Consider the following 24,344-nt stretch of genomic DNA (forward strand, 5'->3'; position numbering starts at 1 on the left):
ATAAGGGAACGCACTAGGATGGGCAAGACAAGACAGACGAAAAATGTGCGATGTATAAACTTACCAGGAGACTTGTGTGGGAACCTACGGGGAGAGCACCGGGAATACACCAGAGGGAGCACCTAGGAGTCGCGCCGGAAAGCCTTTGGGAACGCACTGGAATAGACACAAAGAAACAAGTAAGGAACGATAGTGTTACGCGCGCACGAGGAAATGCATTGACTGACAAACCCACGAGCAGTTCACGCGAAAATGCATCGGCGGAAGAGCGGCCTAGGAACGAACAGCAGTCGGCAGGGTGATTCAGTGTAACGCGAAAGAAAACGCACAGGAAACTCACAGGAACACGGTCGAACGTACGAGAGAACATGCTCGGGGACGCAAGATGTTGAGAGCGCATGAACGAATGCATGGAAAAGTAATAACAACATGCGTGGGATTGGGCTAGTAAAGAACTGCTCCACATTCGAGCTCACCAAAATTAAAAAAAAAAATAAGAAAAAATGGACAGGGAACGTGTATGATTGGGAAACTCACGGTGAACTTCTTCCCGTTAGGGATGAAGATGAATTAGAGTGACACCCACAAAAGGGGTGGGGTGGGGATAGGGTTCCTTTTAGGATATCATACAAAAACTTGTTACTTCCCATCTCTGAGTCTCCTCTACCCTACCCCTCATAAAATTGGCTACCTCCTCGTAATGACACAGAGTGGAAAATACACCACTCTGGAAAGTCATACGAGACTACATCCAGAACTCAGGTGGTGTATTTTCAATGTTCTCACTGGTGAGGATATTGACTATGTTGCTTCGTGCTTTTCCACAGTTGTGTTTGTGTACTCAGTCATTTTGTCTGTAATAAAATTATAATACAAGAAAAATTACATAGTGGCTTGAAAAGAGATATTTTCTTAACATTAGAATTTTTAACACAGCTTTGACGTGTTAAATACCACCTTGCTAAATTTGCTGAAATTTGAGAAGATCAAAGAATTTTACTTTCATTGTCATCTCCAAAACAGTTCAAAAATGTCTTAACAGACATGACACTTTTTCAAAATGTGGCATTCTTTCCCCTTTCAAAGTCTTAGTAGCTACACAGGGGGGGGGGGGGTGGGGGGGGGAAGCAAGCCTCTTTGAATAAGCTTGCTTTAGAACTCAACTATTTAATTGAATACACTCATTTGAGGGTAGCACTTAAAAACAGATTTTCAAAGAGTGTTGCTTATTCAAGGATGGCACTTAATTGAGCAACTACAACAAGTGGTTTCTGTAACCTTAACTTTACAAATTCCTCCTGGGAGCTAAAACTACATACATGTGACATTCTATTGCAAACTTTTCAATAGATCCGTAAACTAATTCAATCCTCAATATTAGCAAGTGCTGCATGCCACATACTGCATGATGTCACAATTCAATTCAATTCTTCAATGATAACAAGCAATAACAAAGTTTGTAAGAACAGATAGTAACACAGGATTGTCCAGTCTCGTCTCCCTTCCAGAGACAGATCTTGATATATTTAAGAGGGTGTAGCCTAACCTCATACGCAGGCGCTCTTAGGGCTAGTCACACAATTGCTCTCTCCCATTTGGGCGGCAGGACAATTGTGTGACAAGCCAAAAGAGCATCTCTCAGAATGAAGACTTCAATTTCTTGTTTCAACAAAGGGGGCAGGGTCTTAGTATATATTCTGTTCGACCAGTGGAAAGGTACACAATATTTGGAAAATTGAAAGAATTGAAAGAGTAATTTCCCTAGGTTTTGCACAAACCTGCGCAGCAGGCATTCATTATTTGAATACCCCAAGAGAATGAAACTGAGTGCAAAAGAATAAGGAGCAGGGAGAGGGGCTAGGGCAAGCAATCCCAGACATTTTACCAACCAGCCCAAACATGCCACACTCCCTCGAGGTGTCAACTGTCACATGAGAACCAATGATCGTTAACTTCAGGTGAATCATTTTTGTTGCCTGCATTATCTTTAGTCACCATCGGCAACCGCCAAATGTATTATTATTCAAAATGAAAATAAAATACTCGTTTGCTGCCCGATACCTATAATTTTCAATTACAATAACTAATCTTAGAGACCTAAAGACTATTTTACTGGAGATTTGACCCACAGGCAAACTTTTCTGGATTAATGTTTGAGATAATATGATTGCAGCATTAAAGGTCAAAATGTCAGAAGTACTGTTTTCCTAGCTTTTTGTTCCTGTAAGTAAAAAATACGTAATCAATAAAAAGATATATCTAGAACAAATCAAAAGTAAGCTTCAGTGTGGGAAAAGTTCTTAATATAACGGTGTAAATTAATTTTCAATGGACGAGAATAACAACTGAAATTTCCCTGCTCCCACATCTGCAAGGGAAGCTTCTGGTAAGGAATTTGCCAAGGCCCATGGATTTCACCTCCACCATTTAATCTTCCTTCAAGCTCTAAAATGGACCCATGAGAACACAGGCAGAATCTTTTGAAATTTTCACTCTCGTGAGTATTTGATATATGGTGCTTTTACCAAAATCAGTTGGTAAAATTGCAAGAACATCCTTTCCATGTACTAGTCTCTCAATGGCAGCTTCCTGCTCCTGTTTCAAACCAATGGATTTGCAATTTTGCAAAAGATCTTTCAACGTTTCCTGAACAGAAAATTTGAAAACTTTCTCAGACTCGGTGATATTTCAATCTTCTGGATGTCAGATTATGCATAACTGTTATATTTCTGATCTCACTTTTTGATTGGTGGGCCACTAACCAATCAAATTGCACCATTGCTTTCAGTTTGTGAGCGAATAGAGTTTGATGAAATGTTTGGGAATGACTGCAGGCAAGTCCTTTCCTCCCCAACCCCTCCCCTTTCTTGCTAACCCCCTCCCCTCTTCTCCCCAGGCGTGATTGTTTGCTCGCTCGATCACTTGCTTGATCTCACCGCCTGAAAAAGGATACTAGAAAACACTTGATCAAGTTAGCACTGACTGTGTACAAAGTCACTCACAGATCAACCATCTCTATGAATATTCATGATGCATATGTTGCTCTTTGTTAACATTTTGCCTCTGATCTCCTCACAAGTTCAGCTTCTAATGCTGCCACAAGTTCTGGGGCCTTGAAGTCATTGTTCTCTAACGCCTTTACAAGCTCTTCAAGGCTTACGTCCTTTAATTTTGGAAAGTCGCAAAGAAGTATCTGGTTTGTTAGTTTGTTGTGGAGTGATTTTGTAAGGAAGCCGGCATTGATGAAAGCCCAGAAAAGTCTTATAACTTGAAGAGGCTCATACGCTGAAAGATCAACACTCATAATGTGGTCTCCTATGATTTTGAAAAGATCTCGTTCGTGATTCTCAGTTTTTGCAAAACTGTCTGCAATTGTGACAAGCCACCCTGGCTCAAAGTTCTGCACACCACGCTGCATGATCTCAGAAGAGACTGTTTCAAATAGGTCAGGAGCGTGCATGTTTTGCCGAGCATAAGAGCCTACAATCTGCGACAGCTGCCTGTATGTGAAACAGTGAAGTCCACGACGCAAAATTTCATATTTGATTGCCCTAAATAGAGGTTTAATATTTACAGCAATCACAGAATAGGACCATAGAATTACGATAAGGGAACTCTCCTCAATTTCTGTTAAATCCCGTCTCAAAATTTCTATTTTCAGCACAAAAAACAGCTTGGCACTTGGCTCTCCTGTCCGTGCATAGGCCCACACAATATTGCACATTTCCTCAACTGTGAATCTTGCCAGATCTCTAGCCATGATTTCATGTCTTAGCTTCTTGTATAACAAAGATGCCCGAAACTGTACTTTACCATAAGCCCACATAATCATAGACAGATCCCTATGGGTAAATAAGCTCGGATTCCGGCTCCTAATTTCTTTCTCAAAATGGATGAAATATGACTTGTCAGTGATTCCATAAGCTGCAATATTCCACACCGCACTTGCCAGATGGGCGGGCTCAAAATCGCGGCTCCTCCTCTTCATTGTCTTCAGAAGATTATCAGCTGCCTCCTTCACGCGGTGGAAGTCGGTAATCGTGTGTGTCTCCCCCTTTCCTGCTAAAGCAGCAAAGCGGGGAAAAAGAGCAACTTGAACAGAAATCGTCGCTGCGTCATCTGGATCGATATTTTCCTCATCCTTCACGAAGTCATACAACTCAAGCAGCTGCTCCACGTCGGCCTCCATTTGTATTTTTCGCACGATGCCAAAGGAACGGACCAGTTTTTTTCCCGTCGGCTTTTTCCTGTGCTCCCTCTGCAAATATTCGAACGTTTCCAGCAAATTTCTATTTGTTCCATCACTTTTCGTGCGGTCTAGCAGAGAAATGAGGGGGTCACTGTTTCTTTTTGGACTGCTTTTAGTCTCCGACGAGGAAACCCTCACCAAGCGAGGACTTAATCTGTTAACATGGGAGAATAACACCACAGCATTCCTTCCCTGTAAAATTCGTAAATTTAAAAGCAAACTTGTACGAAGCATGCTGGATTTTTTCGTTCTTTCCTATCTCGCGTGCCGCGCGGCCATGTTGAAAACACGTACGAACGGCATCATGGGACGCCTATTACGTTCTCCGTGTAAGATCCACTGGAATGTACCCCATAAGAAGAAAAAATATATTCATCCTAAATGAATGTCAAAACAAGTACAGCATCAAGAACAAAAAGCAAATACAAAACAAAACGAAAAATGATTACACAGAAGCAAAAAAGAGTAAGCATGTATTCGTTTGAGAACGAAGATACTTGTCTCATACCACGACGCCAAAATCATAAAAAGATTTTAACTTGACAGAAAAATCATAATGTTATCAATTAAATCAATGGGAAAATAGGTAACGCTTCGGATCAAGCGTTCTATGATTATCCAATCCCATTACTGGTCCGGCCACGTTGCAGTCCCAGTTACAACGTATTTTTGAAATATTCCTCATTGGTAATAACAGAACTTTTTTTTTATTAAGTAAAGTACATAAGTCACTTTTCACCATATTTTAAGGTTACCTATGAACAGTGTAACTGTTTTAACATACTGTCTAATAACGCTTCTTCGTTATTAAGTCGACTGAAATGGTTACATTTTTTTATAAATCTTCGTAAAAGAGTCCTTTTTATGATAGTCCTCACATTATGATCTAAATTGTTTACGTGATTCCCAAAGACGGCACACTTCAGCTGGCTCCCTTGCTATTTCTGACACATTTTTCCTAGCCATGCTATGCAGACAGTATTGTAGTAGATTATTCTGACTCTCAATAATTACAGTGTTTTTATTTTTTCTTAAAATTAAACGGCTAACGCGGTTAATACATCAGTATCTTGCGGAGCTACATTCTCGTCCCAAGAGTTCGCGCCCCTTTTGGTCGGCAGAAAGAAACGCGACCTCTGGGCAGGACCAAAAGCACAAGGCCTCGATTCACGGACTTGCCGTAAAATCGGGCAAATCTGATTGGCTGAGAATACGAAACGAATACTTTGCGCTTGCTCAGAAAATCAAGTATGGCCAGAGGTCGCGAGTCTTGGCGCTGGCCAAAAAAAGAGCGGCCTCTTACGAGAATGACGTAACTACTATTAACGCCCGATGATGAAATCAATGTTCTATCTGGCTATCAGATAAGGCTTTGGAATACCTTCAGGATTTCTGACACCAGCTGATTTAAGAGAATGATAACGAATAGAATGGCAAACACTCCGAAAGTGAACACGTCTCTGTTGCTTGGCAACCATTCTCGAAAATGGAAAATGAGAGGAAACGTCACTAGTTCCCAGGCTGAAACGTTTCATTTTTCGGGATAAGCTACAATCTTAAGAAACGAAGGTATCGCTTGTGATAACGACAAATTACATACGAGACTAAAACGACCGAAACAAAGCACAAATATCCTGACCAACTGAAACTGGGTTGAAAAATGACGATATCTCAGGCTTACATATGCTGAAAAATCAAAATAAAGAAGAAACCGACAACCATTACAGGTCGGTTCTTTGGAGAGAACTGACTCTTTCGGCCACTGAGTATTCCTTGAGTATTCCACTTAGTATTTCTTGCTAAGAAACTTAATGTCTGCTAGGCCCTCAGGAGTCATTACTCTTTGAGCTGACATAGTAGCAATTTATATTAAGAAAAAAGACATGACAAGCTGTAACAGCTTTATAATCTGTTCCTAGTTAACACCGTTGCGGAACAGCGACACGTAAAAATCAGGCACTGAATACTGGTGCCGGTATTTCTTCACTATGTCTTGAATCTTGACTTTACGGCAAACTTGAGGAGGAGAATACCTAGAAAAAAAATATAACAAAACTTACACATACAAAACTAACCGTTGAAAACAGATACACAGATTGCGTCTAAAAGCAGATTCACTCACGAATCAATTTCCAGTCTGCGCCTCCGGCAAATGTTGAGAGCGGTCTGTCGCACCATAGTACCCAGGACTCTGCGACTAACCACCATACCGTCTACAAGTGGCCCGCCAATAGGAGATCTGAAAAACGTTAATACACAATAAGCATTGACGCCGAGAGAAGGTGCCCCGTGAAATTTTGGTAATTATGTGTTGTTCGACAGGCCTACCTTCTTCAGATTTAACCACAAAACGTACTTTTCCCTTTACTAAATCCAGTTTCTTGTCTTACACTACTCCTAACCGTGATACATATTTGACTTGTCGTGTAAATGAAACGTCAGGCCAGAACTACCGCGATAAAGGAAAGAATTCAGTCCTGTGTAGGAAAAAAGATGGCCTCTCTACATTTTACCACAATACCATACGAACCTTACACAGCCCATAAAGTACAAGGAAAGCCATATTTTTGCAATATTTGTCCCTGTGATAACGACATACTGTATGCTGGGTTTGAAGATGTTAGAACTTTTCTGTACGCTTTTAAGAGCGTTGTTAAATTTTTCGGGCGCGACGAAATATGGGTAAGTGTACCAGTTGCAATCTTTTTTCGTACAAAGGATTCACGTTTTAGTCTTCTGGCTTCTACTGAGTCAGAGCTGAAGTAATTTCCGAGTTAACGAAGCCTTCACAGTTAACGAAGTCAAGTCTCCTGCTGTAAAAGGCTGGTTCGAAATAGCCCCATATTTCGAATCTCGGGCCTCGCCTCCTGAGCTTCCACTTTCCCTCCCCACCTCTTCAGCCAGGTGAACGCCATCGATATCTTTGCCCGTCGACAAATCAGTCAAATGTGTTACATACCTGATGGTGGACCTAATATGGATGCGGTACAAACCGCTTGTCAGATGATGAATAAAGATAACCACAGTTTCTCTCTCAAGCAAGCTGCGTGCTGATTGACTGCGACTGACATCAAACTCCATCAACAGCTCATCTATTGGGAACTGCGCATGATCCTCAAACCGCTCGAGCCAGGCCACCAGCACGTTCGTCTCCGATGATGTGTTGTGCGTGCTGAGCCTGGACAGCGGTCGACTGTCTAAGGACATGGTACGGGTCTGAAACTACAAGAAAGAGGTACTTGATTGAGGTCCGAGAGGTAGAAAGAGTACTATCCAGGAATACTTTATCGAAACCGTAATAAAGGCAAAAAAAACAGTCCTTACGCTGTCCCAGATTCCAGCAGAAAAATTTTACTCTGACGAATTGTTACCATATAGATGTAGTGTAGTGTCTTTGATTGGTTCGTTCCACGGAACGCATTAACCAATGGAATCTAACGTCATCAGAGTGGAATTTTTCGACATGGATGACAGATGTCACTCTCGCAGGGCATGGAAAAGAACGTATGACCTGCGGGCCTGCTTGTTTAGCCTAACAAAACCCTCTGATTTAAGGATACTTTGGATATTTCTTCAAGCTACTGTTTCCAAATTTCAAAGAAATCCGACCCAAACTCGATCACGTCGACTTTACGTTACATCCTTGTGAGTTTCCTCCAGTTGAGGAAAGGTCGTATTCAAAATTGGCCTTCCAATTACTACGATTTGATATTAGCTTTTTAAAAACATATCGCTAACAGATCTCTTTACACTATGAGCACAATGGCAGTTTACCTCGTAAACAGTCGTTCCTTCCGAGGCCTGACGGGATAGCTTGCTTTTGATATCTAACTGACTTCCACTACCACTGCTAGTCGTTTCCAGGCTTCCTGTGCTGCCCGACCGAGTTCTTCGTCGCCGAACAAACCCGATATCCTCGTCACAGCTTTCACTGTGTGACGTCATGCGCCGGAAGCGCTGATACCGCGGAAGCATTGAGGGCATAATGAACGCCACTTCACAGCTGACGTCTGCGTAATAGAAAATTTCATCCACGACCGTTTTTTCTGTCGAGGGATGAGTAGCGGAGGAGCCCAAGACCGGAGAATTCTTTCCAGACCTCGATGCTTCGCTATCAAGACTCTCTTGACGGGATGCAGAAGCATCATGAAAGCCATCGTTTTCGATCCCAGACACGACTCGTTCCTCGCTGCCTGTGAGGGTCGACATGCTGCGAGAGGACTGGAGAGGACTGTCACATGCACGCAGCGTGACAGTGTCGTCATCATTCTTGCCTCGGTTCCAGGCCTCTTGGATGTTTCCTGTCCAACCTGGGTGCGAGGCTACGTCAACTGGCCACCCAAGCGAGAGTAAAAACTCTTTGAACGCTTTGGCATGCTTGCAGGAATTTATCTAATGGGGTAAGAAAAACAGATTGTTCCAGTTCCCATCGTATTGACGTACGAGATAACAGTAAAATCACATAAGTTAGAGGACCTCGCGCGAGTATACTTGAAAGTTAACAGAAACATAATATAATTAACAATATATCAACAATGTAATTTACTGGAGGCTCTATCTCTTACTCACCTGATTCTCAATTATTTCATGCGGGTCTCCTTGTTCCGACTTCACGTAAAACACCAATACTGTGTCCTGTGTTCGCGTCGCCACCTGATCCAATTCCCTGAGGGCTTTTGAGAGTCCCTCTGAAGTGGAATTTAAGGCCAACAGACTGGCCTCTTCAAATGGCCGCACTGGATTCCCCTGACGAGGAAAGATAGGCCCGCAAAGTTCGTATGTTATAAAAGATCAGGTCTACAACTTCGTTTCACAATCTTATTGACAATTAGATTATGAGTTCGAGATTTCTATGAGGTGATGGTTCCTGTGGTCGAAGGCCGAATCAACTATCACCTCATAGAAATCGACAGTAAATAATCCCGCTAACAGTTTTAGTAGAATTCTAAATACAGTTCCTTAACAACGATTTTCAGTTATTTCTCTACGTAGTATAAGCTTCACACTTTCAAGTCAACAGGTTATGAAACTTTAAGTTGTGAGTTGTGTAAGCACGCTAACAGTTTTGTTCTATTTTTAACAGTTTCGAGTTTCTTCAGTCGAGTAACCGAAAAGGCAAATTGTCCAGTAATTTTTCAGAAGTTCCTCTGAAACTTTGGAAAAACGACGTTTCGGCAATCGTTTGTCAAATACATCACGTTCAAGAGGTGGTAGCATTTTCACGCATTTACCTTAAGTCCTTCAATAGTCAGTAAACCAAAGTGGGACAGCATCAGACGAGACGGATTAAAGTCCTGGCAAGGCCTGCAAAACAGCAACACAATAATTATCACAAGAGAAATAGGCCGCACGCAGTCCGGGAACGGATGAAATTCAGACCCCGGAGAGAGAGGGGTGAATCTAGACAGCTGGCAATTCCCGCCAAAAAAGCATCCGAGCAGTTTCCTATTTTCCTTGCCCAATCAGGAATGACACTAACATTCTGAACGTTATTACGTCATTTGACGTTTCGTTACTTAGCAACATACTGACCGAACACAGTTGACTCAGTCGGCCCTCAGGAATGGGATTTGGCTTGCCACTTGCACAAAACAAATCTGGGAAATCTTATCACGAGAGAACAAACAACGTTCAGTCTTTCAGGAAAATGGAGTTAATGAACAGTTCCTGAAGTTTATTTCACACAAATTTCGGAATGTAAATTTTGTCAAGAAAGTAACTCATTTGGTGATCCCAGCTTCGTCTCTCCTATGAAACAGAATTACCTTGTCTCTCACTTTCTCTTCCTATTATGCTTACTTACCGGGGTGGTCTTATTTCCGTCTCTTTATCCGGGAACTGGACGCGGGCTTTCTCTTCATCCAACTTGGTCTGAGCCACTGTTTCATGTTCCATCTGACACAATAGAAAACAGTCAATAAAATGGCTAATGCCCAGATTTCACGGAAGGCATCAACGGAATTACACAGAACACGTACACACGAAATTCTAATCGAAAATATCAAAACTATCGCCGCTTTGTTTCTTTTTATAAATGACAAAAAACCCAAAATTTTCAAAAGAAAAATCTTTCGAACGAGTCATCTGCTCGCTACGATTCTATCATAAACAGTGGAGTTGAAAGCGTTTACGTAAAGGCTTACACATGCGCCGAGCCGTCGGAAACCATCCCCTAAAAAACTGACGTTTCAACAGTCTGTGCGGAAGTCATCGTCAGAAGATGACTTCTGCTCGGGGTGTCGAAACCTCAGTTACTCATTAGGCAGTCCTTACCACAAATACCTTACCCGGACGATTGAACTAATTGTAGTAGACGAACTATCATCAACCTTCCTCTCCATTATTTGGTCAATAAATTCTCAAGAAAATTCGACACAATCAGATTCAAATCGCCTAAATTGTTGTATAGTTACGCAGCCTCAGTCACCCCCCCCCCCCCTCAACAACAAATACCCTCCAAAATAGCAACAAAAAACCCCAAGAGGCTGGCATACTCTTACCTGTTTCTGCATCAGTGTCCGCATATGGTCTTGCACTTCACTGAGTTTGGCATCCAGAATTTCATCTAGTTCTGGTATACTACGGTCTCTGAAGTGATAAAGGTACATTCCTCTGAAAGTGATTCGTGCATTGAGTGTTTACGTTCAAACAGATATGTTGTGCGCGCCTTAGAACCTTAATTCCCCCCCCCCCCCCCGACGATCAGATCTCACAAACGGTAACTTCCGTGAAAACCAAGTACTAGCAGGTTTACTTACGCCTTAGTAAGAGGCACTGCATCCACAGCCTCAGGAAAGGCCCTACGTTTTATGTTCGGGGGTGGGCGTGGCTGGGTCTTGTCTGGGGACGGACGGCCTGGGTCCTTCAGGTGGGCTTCAATCAAGTCCTTTTGAAAAATAGTGAGTAGAGTTAAATTATGTCAATGGTTTTGCTATTTGCCCCTTTTGGTCTATTAAGAGGTCTTCTCAAACTCATCATTAATGAGTTTGACCGAAGCAAATCATGAGAGTGAAGGTGTTTGGATATCTGATCTTAATTAGCATAGATTTTAACAATTATGTTTCTACATTTTCTGCTTAGTTTTAGTTTCGATTGAGAATATATACTAAATACTCAAGACAGTGTTTGATCACATTTCCAAACACCTCAAAGTTCTACGCGTCGTATTTTCAACTCTCTTCTCGGTGTTTGGAAATGTGGTCAAACACGGTCTTTCGTGCCGGTTTGATATATTACTTATACGATTCGGAGAACTCGGCCATAAGAATTCCTCGAGTATTTCCGAGAACTACAAATGAAAACACTATGTTAAACTAACACTAAGTGTCTTGCCCAAGGACACAACGCAATGTCCCCGGCCAGGCCACTTGGGGTGTGTATTGTAATGAAGCATCCTATGATGGACGTTTAAATGAATAACCGTACATTTTTCTCTCGTGAGAACTGTCTCAACTGCATAGTCCACACGTAACGACCTGCTGGTCCACGCACAACCGATGATAAGGTCGGTAGTGGGTCTGAAAAAAAAAACAGATAAAAACTGAATTGCTTATTGCACGGGAGTTTACACGACAATATGGGAAAAAAATGACGTTAGCACCGGAAGGAAAACGCAGGAGGAAGGCATTGAGAAACATGGCGTAGGACAGTGGAAAAATAGCGAATGGCGATGGGTTACTGTTCTTGGGTAGCGGTAGGGCTGGCGGCGGCTGACTGAGTGAAAAGAGGTAAAATTTCTGGCCCCACTCACCATACGGAGAAGCGGAACTGATGATGATAATGGGCAAAAATGGAATTTGAAATACGAATTAACAAAAGGCACTGAAAGAACTGATCCCTTAGGCGATTTTTTTTTTTGGAAAATAAGTCTGATGATTTTCATTCTGTGTTAAGTATCATAACATTTTAGGAGAGTGGCCCACCTTTGGCTTTGAGAGATTCTTCCAGCAATCCCATGATAGTACTGCTGTCTTGGATCGCAAAGTATTGGAACCTACGACGTGTCTGCGACCAAAAAAAACAACAACAGAAGTAAACCAGTTTTAATACATATCAACCACAGAAGCGGTCTTCTCCATTGTAAGGGAGTCTCCAATCTGGTTTCTCAAAAAAAAAATTTCCTTCACCTTGAGTGTTTAAGGTTGCGGAAGATAAAGGAAGGTAAAGTTTGCATACCAGTTAAGTGGCCCATCAGACCAACGCTTATCTCTGGTTTCAGTAGCGTGAAGCGACTAGGAGCATTTCTACTCCTCCCTGGATGGGATGCTAGTCCATCGCAGGGTTACCCCCAGCATTAACTTTCTCGCTAACCATTTATACACCTGGGTGAAGAGAAGCACTGTGAGAGTAAAGTGTCCCAAGAGCACAGCACAATGTCCCCAGCCAGGGCTCGAATCCCGGACCACTCGATCCGGAGACGAACGCACTAACGATGAGGTCTTCGTGCCACCGGGGTGAGAGGAGGGTAGCCCAATTATGTCCAGTCTACATGGTCCTCTTTCCAGCAGTTATCTGGGTACCACCCAAGATCACACGCGTTTAACTATAGAGTGAGCGTGATGTTTCGTTGTCACCCAGTGCTAATGGCAAAAGAGGAAAACGCGAACTACATTTCACTGCTGCGAGAAGCCATATCAGTTTTACTGTGTTGTTCTGACCTTTGTGGGGGAATCATTTGACTGAACATGATTCAGAACCCATTCTTCATCCAAAAGAGAAGACAATGCCGCTGGACCGCACGGTGAAGGAAAAGCGCCCTGTCAAAGGAACAGCATCAAGTGTTTAGCAACACAACAGACTGGATAAGTAATTTCTGGCTGAGCACTGATTTACAGTTCATAAAATTTTAAATGTTTACATGCCTTAGTAACCCAGTATTTATGTAATTATTTTATAAGGAACTATGATGTTCCCGTCGGGGACTCAGGTTTTCTCTCTGTTCCACGCTCGTGATATTATAAACATTCATATTTATCACATAGTTAGCAAGACTGATAACATACCAAGTGTTCCATGATGACCGTAAGCAATCCTTCAGCAGCTTCTCGTACTCGGAATGAAACAGGTTTTAACTCTTTGTCACCTAAAATGTGCAGCATGTTAAATTAAGCAAAGTTAATTTATCAGCTGTTAAACTTCAGGAAAAATGCAATCAAAATAAGATATGCCAGACCCCCAAATTTATAAACGGGTCACCCTCGATCCCAAGCTCTTATCCTTTGCCTCCCCTGTTGAGAACCTGGAATCGAGGCTGTAAACAGGTACCAGAAAACCTGACAAAATGCCGCTGGGAAAGCGTTTGACCAAAACCTTTATCAAGAGCCAACAGTTCCAAAAGATTTATGGACATACCTTTCAGTCGGGGGCCAGAGTCTGTTGCAAGCTGAGGATCCTAAAAAGGAACCCTATTATTATTCACTTGTTAAACTGACCTGTATCAATTGTTTAGCGTGAATATGCTTTTTTCTTCTTTTTTTCACTCTAACCTATCAGGGCAAAAATTTTTTTTTTCAACCAATCCGGGCAAAATGTTTAAACTTGTCTGCGTTTTCCCGTGCTTAGCAGCGGTTGCCCGTTTTCCCACGCTTCGCCCTGGTTTTACCTTTTCCGGCGCTTGGCGCTGACTGCATGTCTACTTTGAGTTGTGATTGGTTCACCGAGCTAAGCTGCGATTGCTGTGATTGGCAAGATCCAATTGATTTGGGTTCGGTTTCCCAACAAACGCTTTTAATGTACCCAGTTTTACCTTCAATGTCAGAATAACAAAAAAATTGAAAGCATGTTTCTTTGGCAAGGAAAGATTTCCACAAACTTTAGGTGGCACGTAACATGCTACCTTGACACTCAATAACGATAACATGAACTTACTCTTGGAATTTCCCTGGATTTGCTTCCTGAAATTCCCAGTTCCACCACTTCCATGACAACATTCAAACAACCCTAAAAATACATAGAGGATATTACACGGTGGCGAGAAGATATGAATTTTATGTTCGAGTGGCAAGAACAATATCTCACGAGTGAGCGAAGCAAACGAGTGAGATATTGTTCTTGCCACGAGAACATAAAATTCATATCTTCGAGCCAACGTGTAATGTTCTTTTTATTATATGGAGAAACCAATTCAACAAAAGCAAAAGGCGGGAATCGTGAGGTCATTGAACGATACGACACTCACAAAGGTGACATACGGAAAATACGCCACTCGGATCCCGGATGAAGTGGCGTATGGAATCTACGAGTGGTTTAGTCCCCAGTAAAACACTCTTCTCCATATAATAAAAATCAAGTATGAAATGAATTACCAAGTTGAGACTTGTCATAGGTTCAACATCTGTTAGGAGAACTCGGATCTAAGTACATTTCTTGCAGAATAATTTCGGACAAAAACGTGTCCGAAAATTAAACCTTCCGGAATTTTTAAGTGGTCGAAATTTTAAGCGTTCGAAATATTTGTAGTACAGTATAAAACTTTGAAGTAGCTCCAAAGCTCCTACCTGTAATTTATGCCAGGCTTTATCGAGCGCACTGTAATTGAGACACTACTTGACATACAAATAATAATAATAATACGTAACGGCTTTATAGAATTTGTGTATTTTCTTGGCGGTGTATTCGTGAAACCTTAAGGGTGCTAAAAACTATAATCTTTTGATGTTGTTCCAGTCTAATTTGTTATTTGTAGCCGTAAACTTACTTTTATTAGCTATGCTTCAGCAAAGTGTCGCAAATTGTCGTCCGAAATTTGTCCGAAATGAGATAAAAAGCGTCCGAAAATTAAACTTCCGAGATGTTTGGCAAGTAATGTACTTCGTTTCACTGACAAATCAACCTCTTTCTCTAACTTCTACCAAGTTTAACATGCACCGTCATTAGCTTACAAACTGAAATCACAACATACCTGGCTGTCCAGTAGCCACGGATGTGACATTATCCAGGACTGAAGACAGCTAAATGCTGCCACGATCATGGAGTGAAGGTCACGTGAGTGATGCGTTGCCTTCTTATTGGCTTGATATGTGACATAGTCACACAGCCAATGAATTGTGCTCTTACATTCAGCTTGATCTGAGAGAAGCACAGAAGAGAAATAATAAACTGAAAATACCTCACACTATTGGCTGGCTACTTAAAAGAAGTGCAGGTTTGGATTAGTTATAATGGTAACAGGATGGATGAAGTCGGAGGTCATATGTTGAGTGAGTCACAAAATTGCACAATGATGATTCACGTGCATGGTTTGTTGAAGGAGCTATGTCACCGCTTTTGCATCTTGAAAAGTCAAGCCTAAGTTCGTCGTTTGTAATCCGTGTCAATCTTCTCCATCCTTAACCATCCTTGTTTCTTTATGTTTTTTTATTAGTTCTTTGGTGTTTTTCTATCTTAGTAAACTACTATTTTAAGGTGTTCTTCAAAATACCGACTGTGCTCCTTTATGCAAAAATATGATTACAGAAAAAGACCATATGAAGTCCTGTTAACAATTAATCATTATTACAACAAACTATAAGGAAAACAAACAACGAAAATTTTCACTTTTTGATGAATAAAAGGAACAGAACATTTTTGACTCCTTTTGTACCTTATTCGCATTCATCTACAGCCAGAGTGAAGTCTACTAATAAACTGAGGTTCTTATGACTAAATTAAACTTAACTTTAGCGGGTTTCAAAGCCAGCCCACAATTTTTAAACTGTGAAAATCACAACTAAAATATGGTCACTTTTTGAACCCTATTTAAATCATGTCAATCGTTTGTTTGTTGGTTGGTTAGTTTTTAAAACCTTTTGGAGAGTTTAAAACACAGAACAATTAACAAACCCAAATGGTTCATGCTCAGTTGTGCCAGGCCAGACAGCAGCTCAAAGGCAGCTAGGGTGATATGAACATCAGATTTCCAGCGACTGCTTCTGATCACAACCAGCTTGTTACACAAGAGATGTGTCAACTGTACAAACAGACCCTGCACTGTTGAGAGGTCTGGAAAACAAAACAATTCACAAACACACTTAAAACAAAATGTGCAAGACAACCAACTTTTTCAGTACTTAGCCCATAATCATTGAACAAGGTACTGTGTAGAGACATTTACTGGGAGTTTGGAATCACACCTGTGAAATCGGTGGTAATGGCTTGCTAAATATGACAGGGTTTGTACTCTTTGAAGCTTTTAAAATTCCATGACTTTCCACGACCTTTTCCATTACCTTTCCAAGTTTTCCATGACAAAAGTTAAGCAGTTGTTTTCACAGCAGTGTCAAAACAATCATTTATTTAATATATTTTTCAGCATTATAATGGACAAAATGTGTGCTTGGGTGCTTACCATTTACAAAAACCATCCAGTTGGAAATTTCAGGCATAAATATTAAACAATTAAATTCGACGTTGTGGGAGAGGGAATCGCTATAAAGTATATCCACATCAGCTTGAGAGACTTAAAAGAGCAGAAAAATAGCATCACTTCAAATCACAGCCCATATTTTCAGAAGCTTCCCAAATGGAATGGCGCGAACCATTTGATTTTCCAACTGGAATTTCCGGTTTCCCCATGTAAATGGTAAGTACCCCTTGTGTCTATTTCTACTGAAATTAAAGCCTGTTTCTGACTTGTCTGTTATTTTTTCAATTTTTTTTGTTATCTTTTTCACTTTTCCGAAAGCATATTGCTTTTCCATGACTTTCTATGAACTTCACTTGAATTCCATGACTTTCCAGGCCTGAAAATTGAAACAATAAATTCCATGACTTTCCAGGTTTTCCATGACCTGTACGAACCCTGTGTGAGGAAGCACCCACAATGTCTGTAAATGAAATTTGTTGAGCATTTCTTTCAAGTGGTACAGTTTATTTCGCTATGCCAGAGGGTGCTAACTCTCAAGTCTTTGAATGAAACCCTAGAGTGTGACTATTCAAATAAAAGCTATTGGGCTGAACTTTCATGTGGTACTGTTTATAATGCTGTACAGGGTGGTTCTAACTTTATGGTCTGTGAATGAAACCCTAGTGTGTGTCTGGACTTTGAAATGAGAGCTATTGAGCAGTTCTTTCAGGTGGTAATGAATGTCACAACAGAAGCCTTTGTGTGTACCATGTGAGCTTTACTTTCTCATGGTAGTGTTTCATTTTCAACATTTACATGATGATTCTACATTTAGATCATTTGGCTGCAATATTTGCAACCTTGAGTGTGGAAAGAGTAATGAGTGCTAAGTGGGATGAGGAGGCAATTTACTCCTAGCCATAAAATTGTAAACTTAAGATACAACTGCTCATGTACATACCATACGACTTGTTAAAAGAGTGATCATATAGAATTCTGCTGTCACTGTCCACTTCATTAGTACTGCCTGCATCAGACACTGAGCTGCTACCAGTGCTGGCACGACGCCTGTTGTCCTGTGAAGGCTGCATCCGATCACTCACCCTCACCGGGGGATCAGTTTGCTTAGGGGAAGAGACCCCAAGGGTCTCAGCAATCTCACTGTCTTGAATTAGCAGGGACACACCTACAAGAGGGCAAGACCCAGTTAAAAAAATGCAATATGAATACTCTATAATACTATTGTGGCCTTGAGATGGAACCCACAGGGGAAGCGGAAGAGAGGGAGGCCAAGGAACAGCTGGTGAAGGTCAATGGAGGGGGAGATGAGAGAGGCAGGCTTCAACTGACAACAGTTGGAGAGACATTCACAAGACAGAGAGGGATGGCGAGACTTCCTTAAGGACCTATGCCCCCTACCCGGTGAAAGGGTTTGAGTCAAGGAAGTTAGTCACTCCTAGATAAGAAGGGCCAATACTTAATTACAAACCTCCCAACAATATCTGAACATTGAATGAGTCTGATTCACACTGAAGAGCTTCAAGCAGCAGTCGTGTGAGTCGAGGCTTCAAGGAGATGAATGTCAGAGACTGTCGTTCATCATTGCTCTGTTCATTGACATGCTTCTTTCTCCATCCTGCAGTCATGTCTGAAATCACAATGTAGACATGGTTTGAACCCAGGAGTATCAGTTGTTCATCTAGTGCAAATTACAGTATCTCTGGGTGTGGGAAGTTCTGATGAGAAATGTTGTTGGTGACAGACATTTCCAAAGCCCTAGTGGTTAAAAATGTGCTTAAAATGATGCATCAAAAGTTGCAAAGTTAACAATGCTGGTTAGGTACATGTATGACTGGACAACAACTCTCACTACCCAGCTATTCAGTCTGAAATGCCTTCAAATTTCCCTTTTTCAGGAGAAATATCTCATTCAGCCCGTTGAATGTTTCTGTCAACTTGCAACAGTTGCTATATACTGTAACACAACAGATGCATTAATTTTACTGTACCTAGACATAAGTAAACACAATTCCACATTTTATGTAACAGGTTTTGCTAGGCAACAGAGACAGTTTGAGAAATTTCCAAACAAACATGTGAGAGGTATAACCTTTTATAGCAAGATCCTGAAAGTGCAGCGGCAAGCACAGCATAGATAACAGCAAATGGATGGCTGCCCTGCGAAGCTCAGTGGTGGACACATTACACCTGGGTGTACAAAAGAGTAAACAATGAGTTAGAGTGTTAACAAGAGATTGTATTTATACCAAATTATTTATAACTTTTAATCACATGGATCAATAGGCTTCACTGTCACACAACTTCCACCTTTTTTCCAAAATCATTGTATTCCTACCTTATCTGGATATCATTTCTTGGCAGCACAGTCTCTAGAGCAGTGATGAGGTGCGGTAACAACACTTGCACCCCTTGTAGATCCACTCTCAACAGGTCAGCTGAGTTGAGCAATATGCTGCAGAGCACATGACCAGTGCAGGACTGAATCAAAGCAACAATCAATAAACCAGTCAGGCCTATGGAACTATAATCAAAGTAACCGCCATCCCCTAGCACATAAACCCCTCTGCTTACCACACTCCACACCCACCAGTTCCCCCACAAAATAATTTTAACAGATAAGCACTGTACAATTACCAATCGCACTGCAATTTTTTTGTTTCTCTTTGACTGTTAGTCTCTGGGAAGTCAACCTCTGGCAAGTATTTTAGGGGTTTTGAAAGAGGACATTTCAAATCATTAAATCACATCAAAACATATCAGAACAAAAATGGCAGCATTTCTTACCTCTGAATACAACAGTCCAATTGCCAAAGCTAAATAAAACCTTGAAAGGTAAACAGGTCGGACCTCTTGACCAGAGCGATGACTACAAAAGATTCGACATAGTGCGCCATAAGCTTCAGCCCTGCCTGGCTCAAATCTGCTGTCCATGGCGCGGCCAACCATCTCTACACTACAAATTGAAAGCAAAAATGTAAGAGGTATATGAAATTTTTTCTTGCTTTTCACAAAACAAACAGCCACTAAACTACCTCAGAATGCCCAAATGTCTTACATGTACATGTATGTAGTTATTTTGTTTTGGTATCATTTGGTAATAGGGTTTGATAAAAGTGATTGGTAAGGAACCAAGGAAAATTGGTTTTTCCCTGTTACTTTGTGCTATGGAAACTTAGGTTAGGTACAGCACTCAAAAATGGACTACAGTATACAATGATCCACTAACCCTGCCTTGGTTGCTCCTGTGCTGCTTTCAACTGTGGCAGAATTTGTAACAAAGCCATCATAGATCTTTCCCAGAGCATCGAAGTTTGCTGTCATGTCCAGCTTGGCAAATATAGCCTCAAAAAGCCACCCTCCAAACAAATGGAGTACACTATCCCCTGATGGTTTGTGAGTGTCAGGCAAAGGAGATCTTGGGAACAAAAATGAATTTGAGGGCATGCTAGACAGTTCTTCATGGAATGGTTCTAACTGTGGCAGCCCGGTAGATGAGGTACCACTGCTAGGTCGAGATGGAAGGGTTTGAGATCTAAATATTAGTCCCGCAGCATCAGTTAAACCCAGAGCTAAGCCAATGCTCAAGGACTTCTGCTCACGTTTCTTGGCTACTGGAGGGCTTGCAGATTTCGTTGGTGCTGGTATTGGTATGTGTTTCACTGGTTCATCTACAGTTGTTGTAATGGCAAGGAAGGCATTAACAAGAACTGCTGCACCTTTCATTGCTTGTGAGAAGTTTTGTGGAAGTGTCTTCAAACAGGGATGAGTTGATGGTGTGATCACCTCTTCACTTGACAATGCAAACTCTTTAAATTTTGGTGTATTGCTGATAATCTCTTTCTTGCAGAGGTCCACAGGATTCCCAACAATATGAAGAATTCTGAACCAGCACTGAATGAGGCATTCATCACCAATGTTGGCTGGCAGTCGGACGTCACTCTTTCTGGCTGGCAGTGGAGGAAGAGGAAAGCTGGGGCCGTACATATACTGTATTACCCTTCTTGTGAGAGCTAGGGATGTTCTACTCCAATAGTCAATCATTGCATTGTGATGACGCCATGAAACACAAAGCTCATGCAAAGTCTTCCACATTGACGGGGCGGGAAAATGGTGACAGCTGGCATGCAACCACACTTCGAGCAGAACACTGATCAATTTCTCACACAAGTGTTCTGCGAGACCTCCTGAAGTGTTTGGCGGTGACAGAAGCATGTCATTAATAATCATCAAAAACTTCAGCAACGCCTCCCACGTCAAGGGTGACATCTTAGCCTCAGACGCTGTAGCTTGAATCATCTGCAGTACTCTGATACACAAAGAAGCTTGCAATGCAAGATTCCCTTCATCCCTTCGCACAAAAAGGTTACGAAAATGTTGAAATATTTCTTTTGAGTATTTCTCGGGCGCCTTTAACAAAGGTTCGGGAATCCCTTTCTTGGGACTTGCCAAGACCGAGATCCAGTCTAGGTAGATACTGACACAACCTTTCACGATCTCGCCATCGCTTTCTGTCATTTGAAGTGTCAAACCATAACACAGCACATCCATGACCCAGTCAACCTCCCTCTCTGTGCGAAGCGACATTTGCTCTTGATTTCCAGGTTGAACAAGAGTCTTGACGACCGTATGTGCAACATCCCTTCCCACTAAGGGAGGGAAGTTGTGCAAAACGCTTCTATTCTTGCGGTCACGCTGTAGCGTGTTTCGCAGAGAAACCCACTCGGAGTACATGGCATAAAAGGCACGTTATCTGAAAGGCAAGTGCAAAGACGAAAGACTATAGATTGAATTAAGCTTATAGATTAACGTCTTGCCGACTGTCTCATCTATCAAGGGCAGGAGGTCGCTGCAAATGAACATCTGAAAATATTTCAGTCATGCACTTACCAGTCACAGAAACTAATATAAAATGATACGGTGAAAGCACGTTGTGAACACAAACAAGAAACTGAGACGCAAATATAACCTGGCCAACGCCAGCCCGTTCATCGCCATTTTGTTTTCTTTGAGGGAATGCCCGCTGGACTACATGATCCCGGACTGGATTGCGTTTAGTCACGCCACGTCTCCCTTGTCTGAGAAGATGTCTCAATTCAACTAAAAGAGCATATAAATATTCTTATATTTTTCCTTGTTTACAGCTACAAGTTTTATTTTTCTTTTCAATACCAAGAGGGTGTAATAATAATAATAATAATAATAATAATAATAATAATAATAATAATAATAATGGTGTGAATGAAGGAGATGGGATCCAACATGCAAAGATGAAAGAGAAAATTCGGAAAGAGTATTACCGTAGAATTCGCCTGGTGCTCAAATCCGAACTTAATGCTGCCAACAGAATTGACGCAATCAACACTCTTGCCGTCCCAGTCGTCACTTACAGTTTCAACATCATAAACTGGAAAATGGAAGAACTTATGAAATTAGACAGAAAAACAAGGAAGTTCTTGACGATGGCAAAAATGCACCACCCAAAAGCTGACGTGGACAGGATATATATCCCTAGAAAGGCAGGTGGAAGGGGTCTTGTACAATTAGAAATTACCTACAAAACAACTACAATTGGCCTAAACACATATTTCAACAACAAAGATGATTAGCTCCTCAAAATTGCGAGGGATCACGACCGCGGCAAGAAAACAATGTCTATACACCATCAAGCTGCAAAATACGGGCGAGAGCTCAGCTTACCAGAAGCTGAAGTGGCAGAGAATGAGCCAGCCACGACCTATGCCCGAAGGGTCAAGCTGAAAGCCAGGCACCAAGCTTTAGAGCAACTCAAGAGCAAATGGGAAGAAAAGCCTTTGCATTGTCAGTACCCAAAAAGAACAAAAGAGAAGGATGTAGACCAAGACAAAACCCACAGTTGGTTGAGTACACCTGGCCTCAAATCAGAAACAGAAGGTTTCATTATTGCTGCCCAAGATCAATGCATTAAGACCAACTATTACCGAAACAAGATCCTGAAAGATGGCACCGACCCAATGTGCAGAATCTGTGGGCAATTTCCAAGAAACAGTTGACCATCTTGTCTCCGGATGCCCTGAACTTGCCAAGATAGAGTGCATACAAAGACACAATAAAGCTGCAGCATATCTCCACTGGACAATATGCAAACACTATAACATCAAAGTACAAGATAAACACTACGAACATGAACAAGCTACTGTGACAGAAAACCAAACAGCGACTCTACTTTGGGACATGCCAATCCAAACCGACAAAGAGATAAAAGCAAACAGACCAGACATAGTGGTGAAAGACAAGAAGGAAAGAACCTGTCTGCTTATCGATATGTCCATCCCCACAGAAAGGAACACCTCCTTGAAAACAATGAAAAAACTCACAAAGTACAAACATCTTGAGATTGAAATCGAGAAAACGTGGGGAATGAAAACAACAACTGTCCCAGTGATCATTGGAGCTTTCGGGCCTGTCAAGAAGGGAACAGAAAACTACATCGGCAAGATCCCAGGCAATATTAGAATAACAGAGCTACAGAAGACCGTCCTCCTTGGAACTGCTCACATACTTAGGAGGACTCTGTCCATCAAGTAATCCAGCAGACTTATGACCGCCCTAGGCTCACGGATTGAACTCGGCACCATAAGGTAAAAGCGGCAAGACTTCAAGGACTCATAATAATAATAATATTCGTTTATAACGCGAAGCTTCAAACAGGCGTTACCATGGTCGCGTGACAAAGAATCAATTTGCACTTTCTTCTTGCCAAAGGAGGATGTTACTAGCTTTCAACTGTTTCTTGTGATTGTTAAATGGAAATCGATCCGTTCCACAGACACGGTCACTCCTGCAGCACATGCAAAAGGTCTATTGGCTAATTTATCCACGAGAGAACAATTACATTTCGCTTGCACCGCCTCCAACCTTTCTTTGATGACTAACTATTAGGGCGCTTTCCACTGAACCCAAAAATTCCAGAACTTTTTAAACGGGGGCAAGTGGTTCGGAAATGTCCGTGGAAAGTTTCCCTAAAATCCTAAAATATTTTAATGTCCGAAATACGAACCATTCAACCAAAAATTGTGAAGAAATTTTCAAAAATTTTTGTATATATGGCTCCCGAGGTTGTCCTTTTCTTGGATATTGTGGAAAATGCTGGCCCATTTCCCAGTGGAAATTTCCGAAAATGCAACCGGAAGTTTTGGCTGAATAAAAAGCGCTCCTTGTTTCCAAAAGTGGGAAGAAACAAAACGGCAATCCCGTGTCCATGTCCCAAGCCCCCATGCGAAGCTTACATTTCACCCGGACATTTTTGGGTAGCTAAAAAAAAGGAATTTCAGACCACTGATGACAGAAATACAAGTTATGTGCATTATCACCAATGACAGAGAAGAGAGCTGACCATAGATATAACTTTTTGAGCTTTGAATCAAAAGTTCTAGTCTGAAATACTTGCTCTCTTTCTGTGTAAAGTTAAGCTTCTTTTACCCATTTACCCTCAGTTGATGTGAGCAAGATCTTAAAGCTTTTGAAGTTTAGATAGCGAAAGTCCACCAGTGCAAACGTGTCACAAAGCTAGAAACTGTATATATTGAAGGCTACAATTCTGGCCAAAAAGTCGTTGGGAAACTTGACCAAATACCAATTGATGACGCATTATTTTGAAGTGAGAAGTCATAATTCAATTTCCCGGGGGTCCCCTCCCCACAAAACAATGTTGGAATAGTGGGTTTACTTTGGATGAATCAACATCAACATTGTGTTGTGCTGGGGATGCACAGA

The 24,344-nt window shown here is 41.6% G+C and overlaps 3 protein-coding genes across 3 annotated transcripts; 1 reads left to right on the top strand and 2 right to left on the bottom strand.

Annotated features, from left to right (window-relative positions):
* Positions 1–71: 71 nt before the first annotated feature.
* LOC145483911 (uncharacterized) lies at positions 72–4,605 on the bottom strand. Its single transcript, XM_081462478.1, has one exon. The coding sequence runs from the start codon at positions 4,481–4,483 to the stop codon at positions 3,050–3,052; it is 1,434 nt and encodes a 477-aa protein (XP_081318604.1). The 5' UTR covers positions 4,484–4,605; the 3' UTR covers positions 72–3,049.
* Positions 4,606–4,952: 347 nt separating this feature from the next.
* LOC145483900 (ral GTPase-activating protein subunit beta-like) lies at positions 4,953–21,625 on the bottom strand. The gene is made up of 24 exons (XM_081462466.1): positions 21,480–21,625; positions 19,819–21,342; positions 19,377–19,545; positions 18,928–19,070; positions 18,682–18,779; positions 18,061–18,219; positions 17,533–17,757; positions 16,070–16,228; positions 15,150–15,316; positions 14,117–14,188; positions 13,601–13,640; positions 13,252–13,331; positions 12,907–13,005; positions 12,172–12,253; positions 11,675–11,766; positions 11,008–11,135; positions 10,750–10,837; positions 10,053–10,144; positions 9,481–9,553; positions 8,819–8,995; positions 8,024–8,641; positions 7,209–7,471; positions 6,372–6,488; positions 4,953–6,282 (listed from the first exon to the last, which is right to left on the bottom strand). Exons 2-24 carry the CDS (start codon positions 21,321–21,323, stop codon positions 6,165–6,167), a joined length of 4,764 nt encoding a protein of 1,587 aa, XP_081318592.1. The 5' UTR covers positions 21,324–21,342; positions 21,480–21,625; the 3' UTR covers positions 4,953–6,164.
* Positions 21,626–21,839: 214 nt separating this feature from the next.
* LOC145483922 (uncharacterized) lies at positions 21,840–23,910 on the top strand. The gene has a single exon (XM_081462488.1). The coding sequence runs from the start codon at positions 22,569–22,571 to the stop codon at positions 23,154–23,156; it is 588 nt and encodes a 195-aa protein (XP_081318614.1). The 5' UTR covers positions 21,840–22,568; the 3' UTR covers positions 23,157–23,910.
* The last annotated feature ends 434 nt before the right edge of the window (positions 23,911–24,344 follow it).

Source organism: Orbicella franksi, chromosome 4, assembly GCF_964199315.1.
Source record: "Orbicella franksi chromosome 4, jaOrbFran1.1, whole genome shotgun sequence".
Lineage (NCBI taxonomy): Eukaryota > Metazoa > Cnidaria > Anthozoa > Scleractinia > Merulinidae > Orbicella > Orbicella franksi.